Source organism: Colossoma macropomum, unplaced genomic scaffold, assembly GCF_904425465.1.
Source record: "Colossoma macropomum unplaced genomic scaffold, Colossoma_macropomum, whole genome shotgun sequence".
In the NCBI taxonomy this organism is placed as follows: Eukaryota; Metazoa; Chordata; class Actinopteri; order Characiformes; family Serrasalmidae; genus Colossoma; species Colossoma macropomum.
In genome coordinates this window covers 722,435-739,644 of record NW_023495280.1, presented here as the reverse complement: position 1 = coordinate 739,644, position 17,210 = coordinate 722,435, and the positions used below count along the sequence as shown (strand labels likewise).

The 17,210-nt window shown below is 37.6% G+C and overlaps 1 protein-coding gene across 4 annotated transcripts in view; it reads right to left on the bottom strand.

Moving 5' to 3' along the window:
• Positions 1-2,720: 2,720 nt before the first annotated feature.
• gypc (glycophorin C (Gerbich blood group)) overlaps positions 2,721-17,210 on the bottom strand; it is a 57,120-nt gene continuing 42,630 nt past the window's right edge. For all 4 annotated transcript variants that reach the window (XM_036561927.1, XM_036561928.1, XM_036561926.1 and 1 more), the window contains 2 exons: positions 9,938-9,976; positions 2,721-5,946 (listed from right to left, as the gene is read on the bottom strand). In XM_036561927.1, coding sequence (XP_036417820.1) covers positions 5,750-5,946; positions 9,938-9,976 — 236 coding nt within the window. In that variant the 3' untranslated portion in view covers positions 2,721-5,749. The remainder of the gene's footprint in view (positions 5,947-9,937; positions 9,977-17,210) is intronic.

The following is a 17,210-nucleotide window of genomic DNA, read 5'->3' as shown; positions in this document are numbered from 1 at the left end:
TGATACTGGGTAGTGGTATTGTGCCGACATTAACATGCTGGACTGGATATAAATGAATCTCAGTCAGTTCTTCTTAAAAGTCTAGGCTGAAATACCACAAGATTTCCTGTTAAAAAAAATCATATTATAAGATTAGTAACCATATGATAACAGCACATAAACAGTAAGGATTGTAGAGAGATGGCTAGTTTGAACATGGTAAAAAATATACAAATTATTTTTTAAAAACATATCTTTTTAAAGCTTAGTAGTTTTTAAATGAACATTTTTTATCGATACTGGCCAACAGTCAAGGTATTGGTGTCAGTATCGAAATGAAAGTGGTATCATACCATCTCTATGTACATGAATAGCTGTCAGTAAACCATTCATGAATGCCAAACTTCAGGACCTTGACTGGACCTTTGAAAACTCTTCCCTGATACCATTTCCAGGCCAGCTGACCCCTCCCTCTATCCCCACATTGATACCCGCAAAATGAAGTTTAACAAGTTGTCCTTTTCGTACTCATTCTGCACCAAGCTCCCTTCATGAGACGGAATTTTGAAGGCTGATTTCCATTTTTGGGAGCAGTTAAGGTAGGATAAAAGAGAAGATACAAAGCAGACTAGAGGCCACTGGCAAGGCGATAATTGCGTCGTCTCGTTCGTCTCGTTCCTGTTTTCAGGGAGGTTAATCATGAAGGTGTCAGCTTCGGTTAGCATGGCTCAAGTGATGACAAGTAACCTAGATGCTGCTCAACAGGCAGAGCAGGCCTTTTCTTTTTTTTTTTTAAGTTCACCATTAACAAGAGCAATAGAGATCTTTGATGGGGAGTTTCCATTAATCAAGGGAGCTGAAGAGAGAAAGGATGGAGGTTAGGAGGGTGAAGCTCTAGCTTCAGGCTTATTTTCAGCCTGTATCCTTGAGGCAGTGCATTAATCACGGGAAAAAAAAACATCCATGCTGTCTGTATGTGAATATTTCAGAAACATAAAACGTTTTCTTCAGTGTTTAATGAGCATTTCAGGCTGGTTACGGTGCTGTAAAGACATCTTCACATGACAAGTGTGACATCAGTATCACATGAGATACATCATGACTTGCTGTGCTCGTCAGTTGGGACAGGAGTTTTATAAGAAGCCAAAGATGGATGAACTATTTTGTATGTGTAGATCATGTTGGATGAGAAGGTCTCGTTCACAATCAGGGGTCCAGTTCATCCCAAAGGTGTTTAGAGAGGTTGCTCAGGGCTGTGTGTCGGCCACTCGAGTTCCAAAACAGTTGCAAAGTTCCAGTTGCAAAACAGATTTAGGATATTTTGGTTGCACTGTATCGATTTGACTGACAGTTTTGGAGAAATCTTTTGTCTCTTTGTCAATAATATTTTAGCTCATGTAAAAATCTTTTTCAGTTATGAAATATAGTTTAAAATAAATGTTTTTTTTTAATCCACACCAACTGCACTTTCTTTTCTGAAGAAAATCTGTGAGCAAATACATTTAATCAAAAATTCTATAATACAGTTTGCCTCCTTGGTGTTTGTAATAATGTACTTCAAATATTTGGATTTCTTTTAAGTATAACTTGTTTATTTTGCTAAAACATGAAGATGACAGGGTGGACAAAGTCCTGACTTAGAAAGAAACAGAAGGAAACTCTTGTGATAAATGAAGTTTATGAAAACATTACATTCAATTCAATTAAAAGTTTAAAACAAAATGTAAAAAATGTCAAGTTACTGCAATTTTTGCAGTTTTTCCATTTGATTTGTGGAGACTTCTGGTAGTTCTGGTGTAGTTTTTACAGGAACATACAGTAAATTCTACAATGAGCTGTTAAGAATGGACATCAGCTCCCAGAATTCATAGCAAAATACAATAACACTGTAATTTAAGACATCAGTAAATGTATACTGTAAAATTACAGTAATTGTTTACAGTGTATCCACCTCGCAGGACAGGGTGGACATTTTTACCTAAATGTAGCATCTTGTGAACACATGTTGACTTTTATTTAGCAAAGTGTTAAACTGTTAAAATGACCTGATACTGTTTCACAAACATATTTAATATTCTGAAATCTTATTAAGAAACTGTAAGTTTTACCATGACAGGATGGACACGTTAAGCTTGACCACACGATATGATGAGAAAATATAGTTGTAGATCTTCACTGTACATGCAGCAGTTGTTAGTAACTCCGTTAAAGGAAAGCATTATGGTTGTTTTGATGTCACTGATGTCAAAAATCAGGAGCCTTAACATGTTGTAACCCCCTTATGACAGGGTGGACATCAATGTCAAAGACAAACATAAAATGTTGAAAAAAATCAAATGAAAATCATTACATAAATGTTCAAAAGATCTAAACTGTGAAATACAATGTTTGTGGCTGTTAGATAATATGGAAGGACTTCTAATATTATTCAGTCACTTATTACACTTACTGGAGATCAGGCAGCTCCTGGTCTTCAGTATGTCAAAATCACCTATGTTCAACAAAAAATGGTACAAAATGTGTCAAATGCTTCTTAATGTAAATGCCATTATGCAGATATATTCATCCTCATTTACCCAATCAGAACAATATTTGAGGATTAAAAAAAATACATACGTATGAAACCTGAGTGATTATATACTATGGACATTAAAGTGTTAAACTGATTAGAACACTAATGCTTACACACATGAACATTTTGTAGCAGTTCTAGATTAAACATGGACATTGAAGCTTGTAAAAAGCATTGCATGTGCTTTATTTGAAGACTGTAACAGATAATAACATATATTTGAGCTTGTATGTATCAGTTTTATAGTGACTCTTTCTGTAAAGAGTCCTGGCATAAAGCTGCTCCCGCCATTTTCCATTCCTAACAACTACCCAAAACCTGCTTAGATTATGGCTCGACTTCATAGTCAGTAACGGATCTAGAAGGTCTGGTTTGATGTTTTTCTTTCAAAATTGGTCCAGTGTAAATCAAAGCATGGTTAGTTCCTATGTCACTTTCTAATTATACTGGTAGTTAATCTAATGTGTGAGGCTTTCTATTTAGCTCCTGAAGTCCCAACCAATGAGATAGCATGCTTGACTGTATCTACCTAGATACCACAGAGAAAACAATCATTTTCTGTTGGGTGTTTCAAAATCCTTTTCATTTCAAACTAAACTTAATTGTGAGTGGAACTACAATACTTGCAGAGTATTTTTTAGTTTACAGAAATCGTTGGGCCTTCTCCTGAGGCCTAGAAGGACAACTCCATTTTTGTCATAATATGTTATATAAGTTAACCATGTTGGACCCCTTTGCTTAAAAATGCTATACCGAGCTGCACATGTTGTTGTAGCTATTTGAAAGTAGGCAGGTTGCAAATGATCATGTATTTGACACCATTCTAATATCAGTTCAATTATTTGGCAAGAAATTAAAAACCCACATCCACATAACACACAAAATTTATGTATTTTGACTTTTTCTCATTAAATTAAGTAGGATTTTGCCATCATTCTGCAAAACTTGTCCAACCTCACAACACATACAAAAGAACGTATTTCTGGGCACAACACAGGTACGTCAACTGTATGTTGTTGGTGGGAACCATAATCACAGTTTTCACCTCCACTATCAAGACTTTCCAGTGGTGTTTTCACACTTGTCTACTGATTGTTTCATTCTAGCTCAGGTACATCATCAATCTGAGCACCACACAGGATATTTTCATTGCTTAAGGGCACAAATGGACAAAGTTATGTTCAAATCTTACAACAGATGACAAAGTAATAAAGCACTGTTAATAGGGTAACTAATGGTTTCTTGTAGTTCCTTAGTAGTTATTTGAAGCTTATCTAGTGAAGAGGAATAACATACCTGAAATAAACATGAAAGCTCCTCTGGCAATATTTTGACTTTGGCTGTTTTGATTGTCAGTGCGATTACCATTACTGAATACTGTATATGTTGAATAATCTCCAGTTTTATGCCTTTAATATACTGTCTTGTTATATGCAGTGCAATCTATAAGTAATTAATAAGTAAGATACATTTTTGACACTGTATTCCTGCACATTGAATTATATTTGAAATGAAACAATGACTGTTGAAGGAATTGAGCTGAAGTATAAATTGTCAACTTTAATGCATGGGCTTGTACATTACACTGGGTGAAGTGTTTAGGAATGGAAGCCCATTTTTGGAGACCATAAGTCATTGGACAGCTGGCTGCTCAGTTGTTTCGTGGTCCGTTGGGTTTCGTTGCATCATCAGTTTATGCACAATAGAGTTAACAAAAGGTCTAGTGGTTATTGTAAATGTGGCTTTTGAATCTGCTGCTGTTATCTCTCAACAAGACCATCATGAGGCTGAGAAACAGCATCCAAACATTAGATATGTCAAAATGAACTACTTTTTTACATTGTTAAGGACCAAGGCAATAGTAGATAATTCACTCACATCCTCAGAAGACACATCTTTCAGCAAGTTTTGACTGAGTTTGCTTTGAATTCTCTTTCAGTCATCAGATTCATCCACTCAAGGAAGGGATCCAAAGCACAACCCATGCTACTAAATGTTCTTCTGCGCATTGCGTGCAATTACACATTTCCACCAGAGAGGCCTCCAAATCTTACAAAACTTACATAATGTAGCTTTAACCCCTTGCTGGCGGGGCCAAAGTTTTATTACACACTTCTGTAACGTAAGAATAGCTCAGTCAGTTTGCACTGAATCCCTGTAGTTACTGAATAATAAGCTTTAGTATGTAATAAGCCTGGGATGAGGTTAAATAGATCTTTTTCAATGCCTGCTGTGGTAACTTACAAAATAATCTTAAAAAAGCTTGAAAGCAGTTAGAATTAGTAAGTGATGTTAGGAAAGAAGAAGTTATTTTAAGCATAGCATAAGCCCTGCCCCTCCCCACCCACTTCACCCAGATAGGATGTGCCCAGATGCATAAATTTCATCATTAACAGTGGTTTGTATGAAAAACACCCTTGGAAGAGAGCAAAGGTATCTGCCATACAGTTTTGATTTCAAATTAGATATGTAATAATGTAATTAGTATATGTAATTATATTTGAATATTGAAGGTAATAAGCCTCAACTTCTTTTACTTAACCTCATCATTATTGTTTCATTTCAAATCCAGTGTGCTGGCGTATAGATACAAATGAACACAAATGCTATCACGGTTCACTTACTTATGAACTCTTATTTGTGGTTTAATACATGGTGAGACAACGTTCAATATCCTGTAAGCAATAAACAACAAAAAAGACTTTAAGGCTTCATCTTATTTGCATATGAAAGACATCAAGTTCTTTCTGACGCACTGCTAGTGTGCAGTGACTTCTTCTCTTTGGCTTTCTTTCATGCTCTTGCTTCCCGCGGTGCTATTTGACAGTCATTTCATGCTTTGGCTTCGGTGCAATGCTCTTCACACCCGTATGGCTGATTCATGTCAAATGCATGCATTCCTCTCTTTGCGTTTGGGTTAACTGATTCGGCACCTGCTGGTGTTCAATTCTTTTCTAACGCCTGATGGCCTTTTCCTACCACCTGCCCGTTACACAAAATATGGTCTGAAGGTCAGCATGTAATACTGCAGGGATACAGGCATGTATAGGTGAACCCAGCCAGGTGAAAAGATGGGAAGAAATGGCACCAGGACAGCATAAAAATCATTTTGTGCAGTCTCCCATCTGCCGTGACTAACTGGATGCACCTAGTTGGCTTCAAATTCAGGTTCTAAATGGAAGGGCGTTGGGTGCTGTATCATATGAAGTATTCCTTCTTGCTCTCATCCATGGAGTCCTGCAAAGCCGGGTCGCTCCGGAGGGCAACATCAGCCGTCTCGGCGAACTCAGTGCCCTTGGCCTCGTTGGTGTGGTAGGTGCCCTTATACCTGTACATGTAGCGGAGGATTACCACAAACAGGCAGATGAAGACCAGGACCACTGCAGCAATTACAGCTGAGGAGGAAACGGTAAATTGGTGGTAAATTTGCTTGCAGATACATATATTATGTACAATAATACAATATTTATTGTTAGCAGTGAGACACTTCACAATATGTCTAACAACACTCATAAGAAATTACAGTGGTAAAACTAGAAAGGGAAAGTTCACAAACAAACTGTAAGTTGGGCTGACAAAGCCAGCTAATTGTATTTCAGAACAATGTAATTAAATCACTGTGTAAATGAATACATTACAAAAAAGGTTAACCCAGAGGTTAATTATGTTGTTTATGTTTATGTACGTTCTGTGCATGCATGACAAGTGCTTGGTTTCCGTTCAGATCCACAGGGTTAAGTTGAAGAGGTCATTCTCAGGTCACCACTTTATTTCCATAGTGCAAAAACAGGCTTCCACTGTTGTAGTGAACAAATAGCACAGCCTTCATCCTTATGTGTAAATGAGTAGTAAATTAACTACTGGTCAGTTCACATCAATCACAGCTTCTTAAGTCAATAAGGTCAAAAGGTGGGCAGTGAGAATAACACGAGTCTGCAAATGAAACACATCTGTCACCTTAGTACACATTCCTTGTCAATAATTATTGATTATCTCTTTTCCATAGTAGCCATAAAATGCAAGATGGAATACATTTTGATGTATTTGCAAAACTGGATACAAATTGGATTTTCATGTTTGAAGGTGAGCTATCAAGTCAGCATTTCTAAAAGTGTTGTTATTGTGGTTATATGCTGTTTGTTGATTGTGTCAGTTGTTCAGGATTGTTTGATATAAAGAAAGCTGCATTTGTCTGGTTTATCTCTGCACAGCCGTCTTTGTGAAGAGGTCTGAATTATTTCTCACAGCAGGGGGTTCTTATCTCTCCGCTTTCACCTCTAATTGCTTGCTAGCAGCTCAACACAGATTCGTTTCAGGGCCAGCAGTTTCCTACTTAATCTGATAACAGAGTTGCAGTATCATTTGATTATATTAATTAATAATATCTGAATGGATTTCCATTCCACTGGTGGTAAACATGAGCAAAACAGGCTTTTTTGCTTATCTCTTTGCTCTTTCATTTAAAATATTAACAAAAATTTAACCTTTATTTAAAGTACAATGATTAAAATACAAACCCAAAATCTTATAATGAAATAAAATTTTTTCTCAGATCTGTGGTGCTACAATTGTTGGCAACCCTTTATTTAATTCTCTGTGCAGCCTCCCTTTTCAATGGCAACAGCTCTGAGTCTTCTCCTATAATGCTAAATGAAACTGGAGAACACATGGCAAAGGATCTGAGACCATTCCTCCATACAGAACCCCTCCAGATCCTTCAGATTCCAAGGTATATGCTCGTGGACTCACCTCTTTATCTCAGCCCACAGGTTTTCTACAGGGTTTAGGTCAGGGGACTGGGGTGGCCATGTCAAAACCTTAATTCTGTTGTCAGTGAACTATTCTTGTGTTGATTTTGAGGTGTGTTTTGGATCATTGTCCTGTTGAAAGATCCAAATTATGGTCCAGTTTAAGCGTCCTGGCTGAGGCAGTCAGGTTTTGATTCTATATCTGCTAGCAAATGATGGAGTCTGTGATACCATGCATCTGAACAAATTATCCATGGCCTTTGAATAACAGCCCCACAGTATCACAAATCCACCACCATACTTCACAGTGGGGATGAGATACTTTTCTGCATGGCTATCTCTGTGTCTATACCAAATCTTCCTCTGGTGTTTGTTGCCAAAAAGCTCTATTTTGGTCTCATCTGAGCATAGAACACAGTCCCACTGAAAGTTATAGAAGCATCTGGCAACGTGTAGGCCCTCAAGTTTCTTGGTCCTTGACAGCAGGGGCTTTCTTCTGGCAACCCTTTCAAACAACTTGTGGTTATTTAGGTGGCATCTAATGTAGTTTGGGAGATGTTTTGACCTCATGACCAAACTGATGTCTCCAGTTCCCTATCTGGGATCCTTGGGGATTCTTTGTCCACTCAACCATCCTCGTCACTGTGCATGGGATCAATACAGACATACGTCCGCTTTCCAGCAGATTCTCAGCAGAAAGTCTCCAGCTTCTTAATTATTGCCCTGATAGTGGAAATGAGCATTTTAACTGTTTAGTTATTTTTATGTAGCCATTTCCTGATTTGCGCAGCTCAATCCCTCTGTCATACATCATTGCAGTATTCTCTGGTCTTGCCTGAGGGCATTTGGTCTATCTATCTCATATACATTCCCTAGTGAAACAGGAAGTCATGGCTGACCATTTAAGTGTTCCTAACCACAAAAAATAAATGAATGGGAATATACTTCAGTTAGATTTCACTCATAAGAATTTCTAGGGGTGTCAACAATTGTGGCACATACAGATTTGAGAAAAATATTTGACAAGATTTATGGCCTTTTCTTTCAATCACTCTACTTCAAATAAAGGCTATACTTTTAATATTTTGAATGAAAAATCAAAAGGATGAGCAATAAATAATGTTTTTTTACAGCTTGTTTTGCTCATGATTACCAGGGGTGCCAACATTTGTGGAGGGCACTGTATATAATCAAAAGCAACAGCAATTAGCTAATAATTGGTCTATTATGAACAATACATACACAATATAGTTTATTAAAAATCCTACTGTTAGAGAGCCAAAGCATAACTAGCACAGTATGAGATAGATGGGCTACAATCTCGAACTGCACACCAGCAAGGTGAAGCTAAAGTGTAGGGCTTTGTAATAAAGTGGCTAGTGAGTGTATACTCCCGGCGCTCTAATTAGCATTAGTGCCCTTGATATAAACTATTTACCTCAACAGTATTTCAAAGAGCATGATTCCACTGATATCCTGCTGAGATTTATTGTATCTAATTACGCACAAGCCTGACCATGTATCTCCTTACTGATTATTCATGTGTAAACTCAGTTAAGAGGAACAGTGCTGGTGCTTTAAGCTTTCACCTTCTTTAACCTTCAGCATGGGAAGAACTTTTCAGAAGCATCTTGCACAGAAAAAACCTTCGTATTTTGGCAGAAGCCCAGGCTTTTCTACAGTTGCAACATCACCACAAGTGCAGTCTGGAAAATTGGACGCATTAGGTCAGGACGGAGTGCACTCGGAGTCGGGCACCTTAATGTTTTTGGCACACAGACATGGCCTTTTATGAGTTTCCTCATCAGAGAGGGACAACGTTTTATATCGGCTCTTGGACTTCGTGGCTCTGCAGTATCTACCCTAATAGCACTGTAATACCCCAATCTGGAGCAATCTTAGTAGCAGCTGCGCTTGGAAAAATATTTTGGTGCCTCCAAGGAATTAATAATGATAAAGCATGCTTCTTTAATCATTTCATGATTGCATACATGGCATTTTTTATATTATTCATTATTAACAACAGCCACCATAACAATAATTATTATAATCATAAAATATAACATATATAACATAAACCAACTTCTAAGACCAAACTAAGGGCGAGTCTCCTGAAAAGAATAGAGGCCAATATTGATATTTAGTCATTGAGGATTCTGTTAGATATGTTTTCTGAGACAACACTTTTTTATTTAATTTTGTAATTAATATATCTTTTTTGTTTATATAATGTAATAACATACAAAGTTTCATTCTCAAAGTGCATTATGTCCTTTTATAACATTTCTGGATATAAATAGGTTTGAAAAGAATAACAGCTGACATGTAACACACTTTTATTTATCTAATAAAGGTGATATTAATCATTATAGATCATTAACATTTCTTGTATCACACCCATTCCTAACAACCTACATCATAAGTGGCTTTTAATTTGTTTCAGAACCAAATCCTTCATATAATAATCAATAATGATTATATTAAATAGCTACAATAAATATATTAAGTAACTGTCTTTCCAATCAGTTCCTTATTAATGAAGTGAGAATTAGTCACTTATTAAGGTTGTCCTCTATAAAAGAAAGTATTAGTGCTTTATGTCCTTATTTGCCTTTAATATAAGTTTATTTTAACTTACCACCAATTATGGCCTTAAAGAATCCATCATCCGAGTCATCTGCAGATTAAAAAAAGACACTACATTAGTGAATTCTTGATTAAAAATGAACCAATGACTCAGTGCATCAATCATATCACACTACATCATGTTGCTATTTCAAGTTATTTGTTTACTGCTTAGGCCTTTTAATAGGCCTAATTTGGCAATCTTAAAACAAATCAATGATATGATGTGATTTCAGATTTTTGAACGTAGTATAATTGCCTTCTATCTTTTAATACATCACAGAGACGATTAACCCTTACAAAGGTCAGTTACGGTAATCGTGTGCACGCCACATACATATTCAGCAGTCATGGTTTCTATTTAGGTCCACAATGTTAAGTTGTAGAGGTCAGTCTCTGCTCATGATGTTGAACAGTTTTCTATAATATAAAAACTGCTACCGCTGATGCAGTGAAAAATAGCACAGCATACATCCTTATGTGCAAATTAGCTGCTGATCAATTCACATCACAGCTTCTTAAGTCGATTAGGTGGCAGTTAGAATGAAATGAGACACCTCTTTGCTTTAGTACACATTTCTTATGGACGTAGGTCTGTCACAATTACTTGTTTAAACTTTAAAAAATGTATTAAAATGTTTGCAGAGCCTGATTTATATGCAGCACTGTGCAAAAGTCTCAGACCTTGTCCACATGTATCAGGATATTTCTGATATTTTTTTTCCCCATTTTTCAATCTTTGTCCACACCAACAGCATTTTTGAAAATTTCTTAACACAAGAACGCAAAAATGACTTAGAAATGTTACATGAGGATACCAGGCCAGTAGGGGGTAATAATAATAAATAAAAATTGATGCCATGTCCCTCAAGTAGACCATAGACCCTTTTCACATTTCTGCATTTTTTTCTGCTGGAAGTACTCAGTGCAGGGTAATGCTGCTTCCGCTAAAGCAACGACAATAACAACGATGACGAGAAGAGCACATACAGCTTACTCAACAGTTCGAGTTTGAAGCAAAAACAACCTTAACGTTCATGTTAACATGCAGTTTGTGCTTTAAAGTTGCTGCCACAGCCGCTTTCAGAGGAAAAGTTTTCATTTTCTCCCTCAAAAGCTGTCATTATCCTCAGTCCTTAGTGGGGAGTAGATGTTCGTTTCCTGGGGCCAGTAGTTGTGTGAAATGTCTACAGTGGCATTACAAACCATAACGGCCCGGCACGCCCCCTACTGGCATATGTGCGTCTTTAACTTTTTGCCAGCTAGTTATTGTTAGCAAGCTGTTTCAACATCTCCAGCTAACATGGCTAATCTAGTGTTTTGGTTATAGTTATTTTTACCTATGCATTGATTTATCACTCTGTAGTTGTTAGCTGACGTTACTGTACTTTGATAGCCGTGAAGGAATTTTTCCACAAAGCATTTATGTCCTTTATGTGAGCATGCATTTTACGCTGAGCACTCAGAAAACTCCTAGTCATCATGCAAGCTTAACAAATAAAGGCTGCAAAAACCATGTGCAAATTAATGGTGTGATGTCAGCATTTTCAAAAACCTGTCCACCTGAAAACATAGCAAATAGACCTTTTTTGGTTTTAGAAATCTTTAACCTTGTAAAAAAATGTTTTTAATAACTGAAAATGTCTAGAAGCCCAAAATGCAGATTTTTCAAAAATATCTGGATACATCTGGACAAGCCTTTAGGCACCATAAAATGATTTGAAACTGTTTATTACTAAATAGTGTGTTTTGCCTGTGAAAACACTACACCACACTATAATACATACACATTTAAATACAATATAAAGTCTTGCTTACTGCTCATCTTTTAAATAACTATTGTAGGCCCAGTCTGGCAATTTGCATAATGTTAAATGAGTGGTCCATCTGGGTTTTTCTTCCTGATCAGCCCCCACCACTCCCAAAACGCTGTACTCGCCATGTCCTAACCCCTATTAAATATTTACCTTCCTCTGACTTTGTTATTATAACATGGGTGAATCTTTCATAAGGCTTTTGTTTTTACAGACAGCTGTCTCCACTGCGCCGTGCCTCATTGTCTCCGTCACCGTAGGGACGAAAACCTCGTTAAAGGAGGCGATTGAAGATAATCATGAATTATTGCATGGGGAACATCTGCCCGCCTTCACTCGACTTTCTCTGAAGGACGAAAGGGAGAGGAAGCCCGTCACTCTCCCAAACTGGACAGGATCGTGGATTAGAATTAAAAAACAGCCTTTAATCCTTTAAAGTGAAGGTTTGGCCAAAAATCTAATTTAATGAATTTTCACCTGCAGTTGATCAGGATATGTTTGGTGTCTGAAGTTTGCCTCATTAGTTTTGCACTGGAGCTACAAAGCTAATGTAGCTAACAAGTATAATAACTAACAATTAGGCTATATAGTCAATGAAAGATTGGTTTGAGCACAAATGTGTGCAGCACCAATTAACAGCTCATTCCAGAATGTTCATTAGTATGCTGTACAACAACATAGATACAGTCAGCATTTTTTTTTTTCATTGGTATTTTGTTCAAAATAAAGTGAAAATATCAAATCATAAACCCAATATCAAGACTGAAACTAGAGCCGAGTTTATTCTTACACCCCTAAAAGCAGAATGTCACAAAGTGTCGGAAACCACATAACCAAGTCTATTCAGATTAATTTGCAAATCAATGTGTGATGATTAAGATGTGCAGTTTGTGTGGTGCTTATTGGTGGGGTATAAGCTTCCATTGGCTACATTAGCCTTAGTGTAAAACTAAAGAAGCAACTTTCAGACACAAAACATGTCTTGGCTGTCCTGGGAAAACTCTGTTTTATATTTGGCCAAACCATCACTTTAAAACCATCACTTTAAACCCTAAACTTTAAACACTTCAAACAACGATAAAGCTAAATGAAATTGAACTGCTGCCAAACACACTATCATAAGTATACTTAAAAGGATGTTTGTGTATGTCTTTTGGGCACTTGACACAGACAATCGTGTGACATGTGAACCAATCATGGTCAGGAGGAGGTCTCAGGACAAACAATATGATAATAAGGACCAATCACAGCTAAGGAGAGGTCTCAGAACAAACAACATGGTATTGAGGGCCAATCACAGTAAAGGGGAGGTCTCAGAATAAACTATGTAGTGTATAGGGCCAATCACAGTTGGGGAAGATCTCAGAACATAGGACATGATGATGAGGACAAATCGCAGTCAGGGAGAGGTCTCAGAAAAAACAAAGTGGTGATAAGGACCAATCACGGTCAGGGGGAGGTCTCGGAACAAACGACATGGTGATGAGGACCATCACAGTTAGGGGGAGGTCTCAGAACAAACAACATGGTGATGAGGACCAATCACAATCAAGGAGAGGTCTTAGAACGAACAAATTAGTGATAAGGACCAATCACAGTCAGGGGGAGGTCTCAGAACAAACAACATGGTGATGAGGACCAATCGCAGTCAGGGAGAGGTCTCAGAACAAACAATGTGGTGTTTAGGGCCAATCACAGTCAGGGGGAGGTCTAAGAAAAAAAAGTGTGGTAATAAGGACCAATCGCAGTCAGAGGGAGGTCTCAGAACAAATGACATGGTGATAAGGACCATTCACAGTCAGGGAGAGGTCTCAGAATAAACTATGTAGTGTTTAGAGCCAATCACAGTCAGGGGGAGGTCTCACACAGTGATTAGGACCAATCAGTCAGGGGGGAGTCTCAAAACAAATGACACAGTGATTAGGGACTAATCACAGTCAGGGAGAGGCCACAGAACACACAGTGTGGTGATTAGGACCAATTGCAGTCAGGGGAATTTGCTGCAAAACATTGTTTTATAGTATACTGTTGGTTCAAGGGTCTGCGTATAAGCCCATTCTTCAATTCTCTCATAGCTACATAAATAAATATTAGTTTCATAGTAATCGCTAAAAAAAAAGGCTTAAGATGTATCCCATCTATCAGGGGTGGGGAACTGAGGGCTGGAGTCCAGCACAGTTTGGTGATTTTGCTCCTCTTAAACCTGGCAATTAACTGATGAGTTGAACTGGGAGTGTTTGTGCAGGAAAATCCCTAAACTGCACAGGAATCCGGCCCTTCAGAAGCAGAATTCCCCACCATAAACTATAGCCTCATTTTACACTTTTTAATCTGTTTTTTGGTTATCTTTTTTGCTTAATAATTAGTATTCATTGTTTTATGAATTATTCTATGAAGTACTATGTAAGAAATAAAAGTATGTAGTTGCGAGTGTGAAGAATTGAAGTGTAGACCTGCTGACAGGTTTTTAAAAAATAATCTCCTCATTAGAATTTAAAGAGTAAATACAGAACTAATTAATAAATCTAGGGTTTAAGGTGTGAAAACAACATGTGAAATAATACGAAATCGATCAAAACACTGGCGCCCCCTGCACACCCTAAAACGTGGACAATTAAAGCCGCCTCATCAATGGCTAATCACCCGTAACTTTGAGCTGCGTCGGCTGTCGTTAAAAGCTCATCAGGCCACGGTGTTTACAGTGCGGTTGTACGCTGCACAATTAAAGGCAAATTGTGGAACATGACCAGTAGGGAGAAAGATATGGGTTTGTGGTGCCAGGAGTGGCGCAGATGTAAAGATTAAAGTTTTGAACACCTCTTACACCCATATTAGCAACCTCTGCTATTACGTCCATGCTGACGTGTAATCTGTCACCCCATTCTCGGTACTTCTATGGCATCACACAAAGAACCCTCTCTAGCAGTGTAGATATGCAATTTTAAGTCAATGAGGAGACTGTTCAGTTCAATCATCCCTCAGAAGAGCTCAGTAACACTGAGATTAATAACTGATCCCATTGATTTATCAGTCTACTCAGGCTTTAGCAGAGCTCAGTAACACTGAGATTAATGACTGATGATCCCATTGATTTATCAGTCTACTCAGGCTTTAGCAGGACCTTCAGTGTTTGCAAAGAAGCTGTTTATTGAGTTCATCTAACAAGCATCTTTGCTACATTTTAATAGACAAGCATGGATGGCATTTGTTTTAAAGATTGTATGTTTTTTTTTTTTGTTGTTTCATGGAGAAGCATTATAAATCTATTCTCCCAAAATGTAAAAAGTAACTGTACTCTGAATACTGCTTTTACAAAATGTAACATTTAACATGTATTCATTTCAGTCTAAATACGTCTTCCCAATAATTGTATTTCATTGCATCCCAACTCTGGGATGTAGAAAGGCTGTAGAAAAACCAATGGGAGTGTGATATTAATGGATCTCTATGGAGTTTACGTTTTACTTATGTTTCTAAGTCAAAAGAAAATGGAGTTGATGTGTGAAAAAGCAGCAGAAGAGGGTGAAGAGGGTGCATTTTGCAGATATATGACACATTTTGTGGAGCTGCTGTGAATTGAAATGCATTAAATGGAGGCATATCTGTTCCATCAGATGGATGATTAAAACTGCTTTCAGAGTGAGCCTTCTTGGCCTTAACTCTGCAGTGCTGTGGCCCTCTGGGACCAAGGTTGAACCATGAATGGTTTGCAGGTAACTCTATTGAGGGTAATGTGGTACAAAGTAACATGTGAAAGTAATGTCACCTAAACAGAACTTGACGGCTTTGAATTTTATTCATGGAGATTTCAAGGCAGATTTGAACTGCTTCTACTGGCTAGTTTCTGGGTTTTCAAGCAGCATCATCTGTTCCTAATTGCCTACAAGAGGCATTTTTGCTCACTGACTGACTGAGTCTAGTCTAGCTAATGTGAGCGAGCAACCAGTGTACCAGGGTTGAGAGGCAGCTTAGCTAAAGTTGTGTCGTTTTATGTGGGTCTGAGTCCTTGCTTGAAATATGTGTGGCTATCTTCAGAAACCTGTTGGAAGTCACAGATGTCTTCTATTTTCCCACAGGTAGGCAAGGAGAAGTGTGAGTTAGCAGGCTAGCTGGTTAGCATCTGGTTGTAATTGCTTTTGTTACACCATTGTTTTCACTGGAAAAAACTGAGAAACAAATGGTTGAAATTATATAAATCCATCTCCAAGTCTAGCTAGCTAAATGTGTCTGAGAAAAGGTGGCTGTAAAAATGTAGCATATTTGTAAGAGGTCATTTCCCCAATAGCAAGAATACAGTGGTCCACTAATGGCAAAGCTGGCGGTCCACTGGCGTTTTCCTGGTGGCCCACTGGTGATCAAGCAGACTGTTAGACAAAATGACACTTTTCATCACTTATTTTCCACTCACAGTCCAATTGATTGATTTTTTCCTTCATTTCTTTCTTTCGTTTTCCTTTGTTCATTAGTAAATAATTTGAATCTAGCACAGTGTCAGCAATAACTTTTTCAACTAAATCATTTTATATTAGGCCTAGTCATTTTTTTCAGTTGTTTGTAATACTTGTCTTAGTTTATTTTCCAAAATAAAAGACTGTGAGCATTAAAGATCTGTTTGAGGAAATTGGAAACTACTTAGACCTTGTATGCAAGACAGTAAACTGGGTGGTCTGAGGGTGGACAAGCAGTGGCCAACAGTCAGCGGGGTGTCGACCTTATAAAGCCAGCGGACCGATATATGCTTGCTGTCTGGGTTTTTATTAAACTTTCATAAAAAATTCACCATGTGAGGGGTTTCTTCAGGCCGACACACATATAGTTGTAATACATTAAAAAAAAGAATTGTGAGGATATACTGTGGCATGAATACATTTGTAGCTGTATAGCTACTGGCTATACTTAGCTTATCTGTTATATTGTTTAATTACAAATGCATATTCTGTGTTCTCAATCTAGCTAAAGGTAACTAGCAGGCAGTATGTCAGGGACAGTTTCAGAGATGAGAGGAGGACTTTTATCAAAAAGTATAAGGTATTTTTTTTTTGGACCCTACATGAATGACTGCCTCCCCACTGTTGAAGTGCTGTTGACACTTGAATGTTGTGTGATAAATGCTATGCAGCCAATGGTGGTCCAGGAAAACTAGGCTTATTTTAATCAGCCATAACTGGCTTTGTCTTGCTTGAAGGTAGGCATAGTGAGAGTCATTTTAAACCATGTTTGCTATACTATCACTAAAAAAGGACCAGGTTTAAGTGGCAAAGATTTGTCTGGGGTTTAGAGAGTAACATAAAAGTAAAGGAATGAGATGACTTTTTCCCAGACATAATGAGTAAAGTAATTCCATTACAGTTTCAGAGATTTAATTAGTAATTTGCAATTGATTACTTTTGTGTGAAAACTCCAACCCTGGCAACTGCATTTTCCACTGTTTAAAGGCAGCTAGCTACAATACTGTATTAGCATGTAGCTCCC